This window comes from Cavia porcellus, unplaced genomic scaffold (genome assembly GCF_034190915.1).
Source record: "Cavia porcellus strain 051 isolate PalLab524CR breed Dunkin Hartley unplaced genomic scaffold, mCavPor4.1 scaffold_14, whole genome shotgun sequence".
Taxonomy (NCBI): Eukaryota; Metazoa; Chordata; class Mammalia; order Rodentia; family Caviidae; genus Cavia; species Cavia porcellus.
The window spans coordinates 74,769,133-74,783,350 of record NW_026947497.1 but is presented as its reverse complement, the minus strand read 5'-3'; the positions used below and the strand labels follow the sequence as shown (position 1 = coordinate 74,783,350).

General features: G+C 48.4%; 2 protein-coding genes across 7 annotated transcripts in view; both read left to right on the top strand.

Annotated features, from left to right (window-relative positions):
- Window positions 1–4,622, top strand: part of Atp13a3 (ATPase 13A3) — an 86,762-nt gene extending 82,140 nt beyond the window's left edge. For all 6 annotated transcript variants that reach the window (XM_003476955.5, XM_013160225.3, XM_013160226.3 and 3 more), the window contains one exon: window positions 1,476–4,622. In XM_003476955.5, the coding sequence (XP_003477003.2) occupies window positions 1,476–1,700 (225 nt within the window). In that variant the 3' untranslated portion in view covers window positions 1,701–4,622. The remainder of the gene's footprint in view (window positions 1–1,475) is intronic.
- Window positions 4,623–6,305: 1,683 nt separating this feature from the next.
- Window positions 6,306–12,183, top strand: Gp5 (glycoprotein V platelet). Its single transcript, XM_063261252.1, has 2 exons — window positions 6,306–6,423; window positions 6,915–12,183. Exon 2 carries the CDS (start codon window positions 7,013–7,015, stop codon window positions 8,489–8,491), a length of 1,479 nt encoding a protein of 492 aa, XP_063117322.1. The 5' UTR covers window positions 6,306–6,423; window positions 6,915–7,012; the 3' UTR covers window positions 8,492–12,183.
- The last annotated feature ends 2,035 nt before the right edge of the window (window positions 12,184–14,218 follow it).

Sequence of the window (14,218 nt, the reverse complement as noted above, 5' to 3'; positions counted from 1 at the left end):
CGTTTGAACCCAGCCTGGGCAACTTAGTGAGACCTGTCTCAGAATTTAAGGAGGAGGGCAGGTAGGTCCATGCAGAGACCTTGGGTTCAACCCCCATCCTTCTAAAGGTATTTTAGCTGTTCGTGGCCCCTTAGCAACAAGTTTTAAGTATGCATTATGCAGATTTGCCTCTCGGTCATGGCATGTGGGTACTCCCGTTAGCACCTGCACCAGGTGTGGATGGGGTCTTCCAGGCCATGGGGCTGAGAGGGGAGCTAGCGGTGGGCCCAGTCATGCTAATCGGCTTGGAGTTTGACCCAGGAGAAGCAGCAACAGGATGTGAACTGAGCAGCTTGGAAGTGACTGCAACTGTGGTCTCTGCGTGCTCACTGGGCTTCCCGCATTCATTTCCAGGTTCAGCTGAGAGGAGCTCTGAGGCACCTCTGGCGTCTGCTAAGTTTGTATTTCTAGATGTTAACTAGGGACTCTGAAGGTCACATTTGTTAGTAGCCTCAGGACCGATGAGGAGGATCTCGGGTGACAGAGATTGTAAATTAGAACAAACAGTAGCTGATTCACCCCTCCCTGTGGACCACCTTCCAGAGTGAGCGCCCCAGGAACCTCGTTGCAAAGTGCATGTACTGTTTTTCTGGCAGTGAAAACTGTGGTTTTAAAGAGGCTTTTGGGTAGATTCTTTTTTTTTTTTTTTTTTTAATCGATCGAACTCACGACTATACACTTTCAAGGCAAGTGCCTATGCCACTGAGCTAAATCCCCAGCCCCTAAAAGAGGCTTTTGGAGCGAAAGATGATATTATCCTAATTGGGCTAACAGTGTTTTCTTTGTGCTTAGAGAGAGGATATTAGCAGTACCTTTTATTTTCCCATTGCCTTCTTCCCCAACGGTGGCTGAGTTCCCAGGAGCAGTAGTGCCAAAGGGTAGTGAGGGACAAGAATAGAAGAATTTCCACATCAAACATTAATATTCTAAATAAAGTTATTCTCAAGATATTTGTTGCTCTATTTGTTGTTATAGAATCCAGACATGCAACTTACAAATTTTTATCAGTATGCCAGAAAATAGATACATAAAATAAAATAAATTACAGGGTAACTGTACACAGATGATCAAAAAAATCTAATCTTAAAATGATCTGTTGGTGCACACCTGTAATCCTAGCCCTTGGGAGGCTGAGGCAGAAAGATTGCTGTGAGTTGAAGACCACCTGAACTGTATTAGTACAGAGCCAGCCTGAACTACATAGTGAGACCTTGTCTCAAACAAAAACAGAACAAAGCAAAAAGTGATCTGTCCCTAAAGAATTGAAAGCTTGCTTTTTAACATGGATTTTTTCATTTATTTGTCATGCTCAGGAGTCATTTCCTCTTGTTCTTCTGCGCAAGTGTATGCACTGATGAACCTGTTAAAAGCAACCTTGAGTCAGGTAGGGTGCTGGGTTTTTGTTGTTTTGTTTTTTAATTGTCTGATTTTCTCAGGAGTCCGTGGATTGGTGGGGGAAATGCTGCTTTTCCTGGGCGGCCCTGCACTGTCGGAAGAAGATTCCAAAGGCGAAGTACATGTGCCTGGCCCAGGAGCTGCTGGTGGACCCAGAGTGGCCACCGAAGCCCCAGACAACAACAGAAGCCAAAGCTTCGTCCAAAGGGAATGGAGCGTGTCAGGTCATCACCATAGGGAGTGACCCGGTCTCTGCGGTGTACTAGGGTGGCATCCGGGACTCTCTAATCCTGTGCGCCAGAGCACGCCACCCCATCCCGCCAGCGCTCAGGAGAGTGTGGGCCTCGTCCTTACAGTAGCGCTCAGCCTATCTGTGTTCGGTCACCAGCCTAAGTTCTGCACATGTTTCCAGAGCTGCTTGTTACCCTCAGCGATGCTCTTTGTATTGGATACAGGAGAAACGAGGGCTTTTTGAGACTGGTTCCCTCTCTTACTTTCACAACTCCCTTATTAGAAAAACTCATATTTCTATTATGGACCTTGCTTGTGTGATTGATAAAAAATGGGTGTCCATTGGCTGTCAGTGAAAACAACTGGAAAGGCCGTGTCCTTTGATGCAGTACTTCTCCCCAGCTCTCTCTGTGACATGCACTGGCTCCCTTCGGGGTCTGGAGTGAGCTGAGTCACATTGCTTAGAGAGCTCGGGTTTCCATGCAGCTTCTGTTCTCTGTCCAAGCTGCCAGCTTCAGGTTTTGTGAGCAGAGTCACACTGCAGCCTTCATGATGAGGCAGCAGGTGAGGGTCTCTTTGTGGACGTGGAGCCCGGCTTGCTTCAGTTCCGTGTTGTCAGACCTTTTCACTCAGAAGGAAAGATTTCTCTGGGCAGGACGTGTAGAGCTACCTTTTTAATACCTCCTCACTCCTGTTTTTTTTTTTTTTTTTTTTTTCCAGGCTTAGTATTACTTTAAGCGTCTTTTTATTATTATTTCCATTTTTGATTACCTAAAAGCATAGGCTAAGAATGAATTTTGGGTTTTGTTTCAGAATTTTACCTTGAATGTTTTTTTAAGCTTTGGTGTGTAAGTCTCCTATCAATAATGAGATTTTTACAGTAGAGCATTGGATTTGAACAAAGCAGCTGGCGCTTGGCAGTTTGTTTTGTGCCACCAGGTGGTGCCAGAGCTCCAAGCACGCCTGTTTTGTTAAAGAGGAGCACAAAGTTCTGGGAGGAAAAAAATCTGAAGAAGTAAAGTTAAGATATTTGCAAAAAAGTACAGAGAGTAGTTTTCACTTCTCTGTTTTACCTGGTTAGTCTTTAAATTCTAAAGGAACTTAAGGTAACTTTTAAAATGCCATTATAAACGGGATCCAGCAGTTTGGCACAGCCCACAGTCACGAGAAACACGGGACAGTTCCTACTGTAAGATGGCCCTGAAGTATGAAAACTTTTTTATTTTTATTCTATGGTCTTGCTTAACTGCTCATGTGCATGTGCACTTCACACTGGCGGGTCATTGTTTTCCCACACAAATGTCCCATTTACCCAGGCGCTACCCAGACTTGGGCTCCAAACGCATCTCACTGTGCTGCTGAGACCTGAAGGACGTCGGCTAACAGCGGCGTGCGTGGCACTCAGGGCCTGCCTGCTTGCAGCTGCCACTGGTGATTCCTACCAGATACAATCCAGGCTTCCCATCGAAATGCGTAACATAATAATCCACAGTAGATGATCAGAAGTTTCTCGACCAGTGATTCTATGAAGCTATGCATCTCAGACCTCTTAGGCTGTGAGTTAGCGCTGTTTTCTGTAGTTAGTCTCTGTTTTCTGGTTTCTATATTAATTTTAAATATGCTCAAATGTTCTTAAGTGATTTTCAGAATTGTAAATTTTATTCTTTGGTTTAAATATTGAAGCTTATAATTAAAGCGATTGCTAAGGAGCAGCTTACAAATCCAAACAATTAGATTGTATTTAACATCTTTAAGAGCAGGATCATAAAGAGCTATTTTTGACACGTGCAGGCTTTTACCCCTCAGAGTCGCAGGGGTTTGTGGCTCCTCTGTCTCTGCTGTCCGAAAGGAATGCAGTGGGGGTAGATGCAAGCACAGTCTCGGCAGGTGGGTCCGTCCCATTGAGAATGTCATTTGAAGGACACCTGGGCAGCCAGGTGTCAGTGCTCACAGTGCCATAGATAGACCGAGTCCTCTGTGGGTCACTGTGCATAATAGTCATTTTGGTTTTGAATTTTACCTTAAATTATTTGAGTGTAAACAAAACTAAATTTAAAAATCTTATCTGTACATATATTAGTTTGATGTATTAAGATTGCTAAATATTGCTAATTTAAATTTTATTTATGCACCTAAAGGACAGAAATGTCCAGGAAAGTAATTGTTAAATAATGATATGTAACTTTGTAACTTTTTAAATAAATGGCAGGATTTTTAATGTGTGTCTCCCTCAGGGTTGTTGAAATTCTTCCCGCTCCTTCAAACTCAGTGCTGTTCTCTGGCTCCTAGCACTGGCTGCTGTAGGCTGGGCTGCAGGCGATCCTGCATCCCGGGGCTAAGCCACCATTACAGTGAAGCCTTTCACAGTCCCAGTCGTTTATGACCCTTCAGTTGCAGCTCTCCAAACCGCCTTGCATTTGAACAGAACCATTGCAATGTGAACTGTTTGCCCAGACGACAGCAGTGCTGCAGGGCTCCCGAGGCCGGCAGGATAACTCTTCATAAGGTGTGAGGCCCGACCAGAGCACGTCTGGGCGGCAGAGCCCACACGCCACAAGACGTTCTGATACTTAAGCATGTGATTTTGACATACCTGAAACAAGTTTTTATATGTTTATGGAGGGAGGGGATAGGGCGGTTTTAACAAAGTAGGATGTTAATTTTTGTACAGTCATGGGCATTTACGCATATTTTTAATGTATTAAAATTTGATAATTATGTGCACATGAAATTAATAGTTACTTCCTGTTATGATTTGTGAATCCCTAAGACTTTGGATTTTTTTAGTAACTTTTTATCAGAAATGATACTGCATCTTTATATTTTTAAAATTGTATTGCTGCTTAAGAATGGTACCCTGTTGTCAAAAGGCCTATGTGCGTAATTGTACATTCAGCATTGTAAATAACCTTAGGAAATTTTTTGATTGAAGCTATTAAATAAAAATCTAAATGGTATTTCCATGTTTTTTTTCCTGTGTCTTCATATCTTTGATACTTACGTTATTTGAATACTGCCCTCTGGGTTTATTTCCTGTGTAATACATCATCGTTTCCTTTTTGTGAACTTGGGATTTCCGAAGACAGGAGAACAGTGTGCCGTTGGCCCAGGGCATCTGTCCATCCGTCCGTCCTTCCTTCCATCTGTCAGACACACTGCAGAAACAGTGTCGGGTGGGCCTGGGGGGGTAGTGAGGGGCCCAGGTTTTACAGTCTGTTCAGGGCAGGAAGACACAAAGACGGAGTGGTACTGGCACTAAGTTAAGGTGGTAGGTGTCGCAGACAAGCCAAGTTTGTATCCGGCTTTCGCCCCCGGGTGGCAGGTGTTTCTGGCGTCTGGAGTTCTCCAGGAGGAAGACTGGCAAGCTGGCTGGGCTGGGCGAAGGCCTCACTGGAGCCAAGGACGCAGAGGGCACAGGAGGTTAGCGCATTGCATTATCCTCAGGGAGGGCCAGCCCTCTGACGTCCAGCTGGCACCATGCACCAAGTCCGCCCCAGGGGGATCTGAGAGCTGACAGGAACAACAACACTGAAAATGGAGGGAATATCGGAAAACCTTTGTGATGGGGTGGGGTGGGGGCTTCATGGACATAAAAGGGACAAGCTGAAGGAAAACAGCATCACCTCCATTAGGACCTGGGTGCATCCAAAGTCACCACAGACAAGGTGAGAAGCTGGACACCTGGATACCCAAAGGGTTAGTAAGGCCACAACAGAGCGCCTGCAGCGAGCGGGTGGGCGAAGGACACCAGAGCGCTTCCCAGGAGAAGCCCAAGTGGTGCTTATTCTGTGAAAAGGCCACAAAGTAAAGCTGCTGCTGGCTAGATTGCTTCATGGTGTTCCCATCACGGGTGTGTGCTGAAGGCTTGCTAGCTGTAGGTCACGGTGACCGAGCTTGGGCCCAGCTGGGGAAGGAGTGGTCCTGGGACAGTCTCCTGACCTCCACCAGGCAGGGACCAAAAGCAGTGGAGTGCAGCCAGAATACACTTACTGGGTTTTTTTGTTTGTTTGTTTGTTTGTTTGTTTGTTTTTTTGTCTTTTTGAGACAGGGTCTCACTATGCAGTTCAGGCTGGTCTTGAGCTCACTTTGTAGCCCAGGCTGGTCTCGAACTTGCAATGACCCTCCTGCCTCAGCCTCGAGTGAACCACCATGCCTGGCTTAAATGTCCTAATGTTGATTATTTCAGTATTGCATTTTGACAGAAAGGTATGATGACTTTCTTGTTGTCATTAGGTCAGGGTCTTGCTCTCTAGCCCAGTTTGCCTTCAAACTTCAGATCCTCCTGCCTCAGCCTCCTGAGTGCTAGGATTACAGGTGTGTGCCACCACAACTGGATCAACATTTTGTTTTAAAACAGCGGGCAGAGATGTGAAGCAGTTCTTACCTTTACCTCCAAAAGACAGGGTGAGGAACTGGCACAGTCTTGCCTGAAAAGGCAGCATGGCTCACTCAGGGTGCAGCTGCTGTGAAGTGCTTTTCCAGCGTGGCAGAAGCCCGGCCAGGTCATTTATGGAAAAGCTCTCCCACTGCCACTGAGCTCCCACAGTGAGACTGAGTTGTGTGTGGTCTCTCAGTTTGCAGATAATGGCCACTGCACACTTCATGTGGCCCTCCAAGATAGGGCCGGTGGCCGGCTGTGTCCGGGGACGTCCTTATCCTAAAGATGCAGGGCCAGGCCTCTTCCTCTGGAAAGTGCAGGATCACATGCACAGCCCTAACTAAGCCTTTCAGTCCTGTTGGCTTGGAAGACCATTTCAGGTAAGGCAAACGTCTCTAAAATGAAAGATTTGAAAAGGTTGTGTCCGTGCTTAGGAAGTCAAATTTGGTGTTAGAAACACTAAAATTTAACTTGGTAGAGGATGTTTTGAAGATTAGTGTTACCGTGTGTATTTTGCAAATAATTGTATACCCCAAGTATTACTTGGGTCAAACATCATAGTGGCACCTTGTTGATGGCTGTCAGTACCAGCCTCAGATTCTGGGATCTCTTTGTTACTAGCTTTTTTTGTGCTTCTGTGTCATTGTCCTTGAGCTCGGGATGGTAATCGTGCCCACATGATAGTTACTGAAAAGCTACTGAAAACGTAGAGTCAGTGCCAAGAGTCACTCCTGGCATAAAACGGCGGGTATTGATTGGCGTCTGCTTTTCTTAGTTTGAAAACGCTTTTGTCTCAGTGCTCTAAATTGAGAGTAAAAATCAGCCCAAGAATGAGAAGCGGTAGTGCAGAACCATGCCTTTGCCCCCTCAGGGAGACCTGCCCTACTGGGAACAGACGCGTCTCAGCTGTGTGTGGACAGCACGCAGGCGGGCAGCGAGCCTCCGGGGAAAAGACCTCGACCCGGCAGCATGCTCCAGGTTCCGGGGTCGGCGCGCGGCGCTGCGGCGGTGCTGCGGACCGCGCTGATGTGCGCGTTGCTGGGGCTCCCGCGCGCGCAGCCCTGGTCCTGTCCGCAGGCCTGCAGGTGCCCGTTCCGCGACGCGGCGCAGTGCCGGGGCAGCCCGGTGACGCGCGTCCCCGCGCTCGGCCTGCCCGCCAACCTCACGCACCTGCTGCTCTTCCACATGGGCCCCGGCGCCCTCCCCAACGCCAGCTTCCGCGGCATGACCGTCCTGCAGCGCCTGATCCTCTCCGACAGCCCCATCTCTGCCGTCGCCCCGGGCACCTTCGACGACCTGATCAAGCTGAAAACCCTGAGGCTGTCCCGCGACAACATCCCCCACCTCCCCCGCGCGCTGCTGGACAGGACGCTGCTCTTGGAGCAGCTGTTCCTGGACGGCAACGCACTGCGCACCATCGAGCCTGACCTGTTCCGGAACCTGGCCAACCTGCAGGAGCTCGTTCTGAGCCACAACCGGCTCTCTTCGCTCCCTGCAAACCTCTTCGCGAACCTGGGCAGGCTGAAAGTGCTGGATCTATCGGGGAACAACCTGACGCACCTGCCCAAGGGGCTGCTCGGCGCCCAGGCCGAACTCCAGGAGCTCCTGCTGCACTCGAACCAGCTCGTCTCGCTGGACTCGGGGCTGCTGGACAGCCTGGGCGCCCTGGTGCGGCTGGAGCTCGATCGGAATCGCATCCGCTCTATCGCCCCCGGCGCCTTCGACCGCCTGGGAAACCTGAGCTCGCTGACGCTGGCGAGCAACCGCCTGGAGCTGCTGCCCCCCGGCCTGTTCCTGCACAAGCCCTGGCTGACGCTGCTCACGCTCTTCGAGAACCCGCTGGCCGAGCTCCCCGGGGTGCTCTTCGGGCCCATGCCCGGCCTGCGCGCGCTGAGCCTCAATAGCACCCGGCTGCGCTCCCTGCCCCGCGCGCTGCTGCGCAACCTCAGCTCCCTGGAGCGCTTGCGGCTGGACCGCAGCCAGCTGGAGGCGCTGCCCGGCGACGCGTTCGCGGCCCTGCCCCGGCTCACCGAGGTCCTGCTGGGCCACAATCCCTGGCTGTGCGACTGCGGCCTGTGGCCGTTCCTCCAGTGGCTGCGGCAGCACCCGGGCGTCGTGGGTCGGGCTGAGCCCCCGCGGTGCTCCGGCCCGGAGCCGCGCGCCGGCCTGCAGCTCTGGGAGTTGCTCGAGGGCGACCCCTGGTGTCCGAGCCCGCGGGGCGCGCTCGACCGCGCCCGGGTCCCCCCCGCGGTGCCCGGCAGCTCGGAGCCCTGGGAGCGCGTCCAGCCGGTGGCCGCTGGCGAGGAGGGTGGAGCTCACGATCTCTACTGGGCTCTGTTCGTCCTGCTTCTAGCGGGCCAGGCCATCGTAGCCGGGGTCATTGTGTTTGCTATGGTCAAGATAGGCGGGCTCTTTCGGAAATTAATCAGGGAGAGGGTGCTCGTGTGAGTCCCAGGGGAACCTCGCCAGCAATGAACCGTGAGCAGAGCACGTTGGGTGTGGCTCGCGGAGACTGCCCGGCCTATCCTGGTGGCCTCCTGTGAGTTCCCACTTATTTACAGCAGCCAAATTGGTCCTTTGGTTTTTATTTCCTGGAACTAAGCGCCACTTTGTTTTACGAGCGTTTTCGGAGCAGTGAACGTGTGACCGGTGTTCACGACAGTAATGATAAGCTTGGTGTCTGGTTTATGGCGCTTGTATCACGTCCTCATTTATTCTTCCAATTGAAAGCAGTTAAGCCCTTGTTGCTTTAATTGGATGTCACGGGCTGGGGAGATGACAGCTACGGGTTCCTCCTGGCTCCACCACTTACTAACTGCGCTGGTTCTGGGCAGGGCACCTACACACATTCTCCATGCCTGGCTTCCCTCATTCCTGAAAAGAGATAAAATGTCCCTGCCCCATGAGTCGCTGTGGGCATCAGTGGCCACCAAGCCCATAAAGGCTTAACCCAGTGCCCTGCATACAGTAAATGCCCAGTGGGTGACGGCTGTGATTACTATAGTGATTATTATTAAAGCATCAGGATTTCTAAAGAACTTCGAGTTGGTGTTTCCCTCTGTGTAAAAAGTAAGAGCAAACTTTCTCAAACTGGAGGTGCCATTCTCATCAGTCTAGTGTCACCCAGTGGGTGGTGTCAGCCCAGTGTGGCCATGGCGGTAGGCCAGAGCAATAGATCCTCCAATAGCATCCATTGACCCCAGAGCAGAGGAGCTGGGTCCTGGGGTGTGTGTGTGTGTGTGTGTGTGTGTGTGTGTGTCCAGGTTCTAAAGTTTCCCTTGCTGAAACCTTCACATGCCCAGCGGACTCACCTTTCCTTGTTTCCAAATTTTGAAACTACCTGCAGCTTAAAGTCCAGATGTTTCTGATGGAACACAGTCAGTTCAACCACCCTCACGCTCAGTGGACCCTCCCAGCTTGCTCAGCCTCAGTTTCCTGGCCTGCCCAGTGGGGATAATAATGGCCCCTCCCCTTGTGGCAAGGGTGAAGTGCGGGAACCGAGGTGACGTGCATCAGATGAAGTCTGTGTCCGTGACGGAAAACGCCCATCCCAATCCAATATCTCAGCACCTTGCAGGGCTCTGCCAGAGCCGTGGGTAAAGCGGGTGCACAGCGCTCGGGGATGCCCTGTCCCCTCCAGCTCCGACCTCATCCCTGTCACCTTCAGACATTCAGGGACGTATGAGGGTGACTTTCTCAGGTGATGTGTAGAAACTCTGCTTTGCTCTGCTTGCTTTTTTTTTTTATTAACAGCATAAAACACAACAGATAAAATAGATGACTCCTGTATAGAGCTCTTCCCCAATTCCAGGCTTTTTTTCTCTCCTTGGAGACAACCTGCTTTGTAATTATGGTGTCCCATGTCCTGACGGTGTTCTTGTGCCCTTCCTGTGTGTGCCCACAACCCTGAACTCATCAAGGCTCTGCTCTGCACTTTTTTTTTTTTTTTTTGTCTTTTTCCTTTTTATTGGTATGGGAGGTCAAACTCACGACTGCCTGCTTGCAATGCAGGCGCTTATGCCGCTGAGCTAAATCCCCAGCCCTGCTCTGCACATTTTAAAATGTGGCATAAAGGGTGCTGCTGCCGTAGTGTTCTTTCCCTGTTTTTCTGAGCTAAATAAAGTACTTTGCAGATTTAACTCTATGGTGCATTAGGCCCTAGTTTATTTTAGTAGCTGTGTGAACACATCACAATTTACCTGTTCCTTAGTTTTTTTTTTTTTTGAGAAAGAGTCTCTCTATGCAGTTCCAGCAGGCCCTGAGCAGCTCTCTTTGGAGCCCAGGCTGGTCTTGAATTTGCAACGGTCCTCCTGCCTCAGCCTCGTGAGTGCTGGGATTACAAGCATGCAGCACCATGCCTGGATGCCTGTTCCTTTGTTGATGGACATGGATTTCTGTGGGGTTTTTCCTTTTAATTTCCTTGCTCTGCTCTTGTTAGTGTCTGACTTTTTGGTTTTGGTCTGTCCAGAGGTATGGATGGTACCTCACTTACGCATTTCCCTGATAAGGATAAGTAGTGAGGTTGAGATTGTTTTAAAGCGTTTTTTGAACAATCAGATTTCTTTAGGTACTAGCTATGCATATACACTGACCAATTTACAATGACCTTCCTGTATTAAGTCATAGGATTGTTCTTAATATATAGACACTTCTATAATTTTTATACTTTCTATAGTTTATATACTTTGGGGTTATCCTAATTATGGCTCCTTGTTTATTATTATCTTTTGCTGAATAGGAATTTTCTTTTTTTCTTTCTTTTTTTCCCGTTCTGCATATCAGACTCAGGACCTCAAGACTGGAGGCAGCAACTACTAAAGAGTTTCCCTTTAATCTAGTCATATTAAACAATATAACATTAGAGTTTGCGCTCTTAAAAACATCTAGTTTAAGAAACTTCTTCCTGGGGCTGGGGGCATAGCTCAGCAGCACAGCGCTTGCCTGTCAAGCGTGAGGTTGTGAGTCTGATCCCCAGTACCCACCTCCCCCCGACAAAAAAAGGGATTTCTTTCTCCTTTCAGGTCGCAAAGGAACTCTTCTGTGTTTTCTTCCCACCGTGTTATTTTCACTATTTACCTGCTTAGTTCACGTGGAATTTTTTCAGACAGGGTGTGGTGTGGGGAACCAGCTGAAGGTCATACCTATCACCCCATTTGTCAAGCAGTTTATTTCCCCCCAGTGGGGGGACTTACCAGGTCTCCTCAGACGCTCGTGCTGGTTTCTGGATTCCACAGCCGGAGCGTGGCCCATTTGCTCAGTGCCCTGTTGCCCCCGGCTCCATTACGGAGCTGTGATCATTTTGTGTGGAAATCCCTCTCCGCAGCTTCTTCCACCTCGGTCCTTTACCCACATTTCAGAGTCAACAAGTCCTGCTCTGCGGAGAAACCCTGCTGGGGTTTTGCTAGGAATTGCACTGAGTTTATAAATTGATTTGTGGAAGAATTTGCTTTTGTTTTTTTAAACAATACTTAATGTTCTTGCCAGTAGACATTTTGGTCTTTTTATATATTCAGGTCTTTTCTAATCTTTCAGAGCTTTTCCCAAAAATCTTGTACAGATTTTTGTTAGATTTATTCCTATTTTCTCTCTTCTTGACTTTTCGTCTTTAGTACAGATGATATATTTTTTACATGTTTGTTTTTGGACCAGGGATCGAACTCACAACCTCACATTTGCCAGGTAGGCGCTTACACCGAGCTGAATCCCCAGCCTGATATATTTTTTAAAGATAATATTTTGTAAAGTTTTTACCAGTATACAGGAATGAAATTTATTTTTACATACTTATACCTGGCAATAATTTTAACAATTGGCTGCTGCTTATTGAAATCTTCCATCTATCATTTTTATTATTTTTCTATTTTAAAAAATTGTATCTGCACTGGCTATGTCCTTTATGCTCATTTGGATAAGAAATGTCTCAAAGAGTACCCTTAAAGTCCTGACTGTAAATCAAATATTTCATCAGTAAATGTGGGATTTCCAGCCCTAGTTGAATAAGTGTTTTTTAAAATCATGAATAAATGTTGAATTGTGTTGATTGGTCCTATTAAAATGCTTATTTTTTTCTTCCTTCAGTGTGTTAAAAAAAAGGTAAATAAAATTACAAGTTTTGAACAGTAAATTCATCGTTGTGTTCTTGCAGGAAACTACAAATATACTGCTGGATTCAGTTTGTAAATGTTTTGTTTAAAACTTTAAAGACCTGTTTGTTAGTAACCTTTACTTGTGTACTTGTAAGTTTTTTTTAAAATCCTATCATTGGGGGCTGGGGATTTAGCTCAATGGCATAAGCGCCTGCCTTGTAAGCAGGCAGTCGTGAGTTCGATCCCTGGTACCGATAAAAAGGAAAAAGACAAAAATAAAAATAAAAAAAAAATCCTATCTTTGGCTGGGTATCAAGTGATATGACTTCATGAACTGAGCAGAGGCATCCTTTCTAGAATAGTTTATAAAAAGCGGGACCATCTTTCCCTTGGATGCCTCTGAAAGCTTTCTTGACTTGTTTTGTTCCTTGTGCTGTCCTGGCTGCCTTGATGTCCTGCATCGATTTGAAACATTGACCTTGCACGGTCACTTGGGGGAATGAGCCAGGGCGTGCCAGGTCTGGAGGCCGTGGGTAGGGGGTTCACTGTGACGGTTTCTGCGCCTGCAGCCTTGACAGTGGTTTTGATCACACCTGGTAAAGACACCCACGAAAGAGGACTCCAGAGCTGCTGCAGAAAGCACCCGGAGATGGGATGAGTGCCTTCAGAGTCAAGTCGCGGGTACTGAGGGGGCTCAGGCCATGTGTCTTTCACTGTGATAAAATGTTTAAAAACTGTACAATAGTCACTACATTTTTTTCTTTTTCTTATTGGTACCGGGGACGAGCTCACAACCTCACACTTGCCAGGCAGGTGCTTATGCCACTGAGCTACCTGCCCAGCCCTTCACTCACTGCCTGTTTGACCTTCCCTTGTGTATCAGTCCTCTGGCTGCATAATCTTCCCAGATCTTCGAGCCCTCAAACAAGGCCAGAAGCAATGTCAGCCTGTCTTTCACAGTCAGTACTGCGGGTGGTACCCGCTCAGGTCTTCCACGAGGATGTCGTCAAATGCTGGCTGCAGTGACCTGTCTGTGGTAGTGGCAGCCCCGTGGCTCCGGGCAGGAGGCCCCAGACTGCGTCTCCAGCCTGTGTGCATCATTGTAACCGCACATCAAGGGGGAGTCTCTCCCACAGCTCTGGAGGTGCAGGCAGCCCGTAGTATGGCCCCTGGGGACCAGAGACGGTGCATGCAGAAAGGACCTGGCCTGTGAGGTGGCCTCAGCGACCACAGCTTGGTGTCCCAGGAGCAGCGGTGCACTCTTCGAGAAAGGTATTTGTTATTTTTGTGCTTATTTTTAGTTTTTAAGTAACATATTAGTTTCCATCTTAATGGGTTCAGTGCATTGTTCCCATTGATGCCTAAAGCTGTCCTTGAACTCACAGCGATCCTCCTGCCTCAGCCTCCGGAGTGCTGGGATGACAAGTATGTGCCACCACACCAGCTTGAATTGTACACTTCAAAATGATAGATGTTATATGTGTGAATTATATCAATTTTAAAAATGCAAATTCAGGGAAAAAAACAGGAATAAGAGGATTTCACTGTAAAAGTAATGTGAAGAAAATACAGTGAGAGCGAGAGACAGAGACAGAGACAGAGACAGAGACAGAGACAGAGACAGAGAGATCATGAAATAATAAGCTTTGTGCTACGGAAGGCTGGACGGCAAAGGCTGGCTGCTCAGCTAAGTGGTCCTGAGGGGGAAGGAAGGGTGGGGCGGGAGGGAGGCGGGCTCCCGCCAAGGGCAGTGCCCCTGTGACCAACCCTCGTCGCCCCCAGGCCTCCCCTCACCATGCACACCCCGGGTACTGAGCACCCAGCACCAGGCACCCTGGAGAACTGAGCACCTAGCACTGCACGCGAGCTCACGGAAGCCATGGCTTCACTGCATTTGCAGCCAGCACCCGTGGTGGTGCGGGGGCCGTGTGTTTTTACCTATCGACCCCACATTTTCCGGTGATTACTGATCTACTTGGTTTTCTGTTCCCTTGCTTGCATTATATTATTTACTGTCTAGGAATTCATGTTTGGTCTCATCTTCAAATTCATTAGGTTAAAGTTTCTAGTAGTATTTTTTTAAATTTAG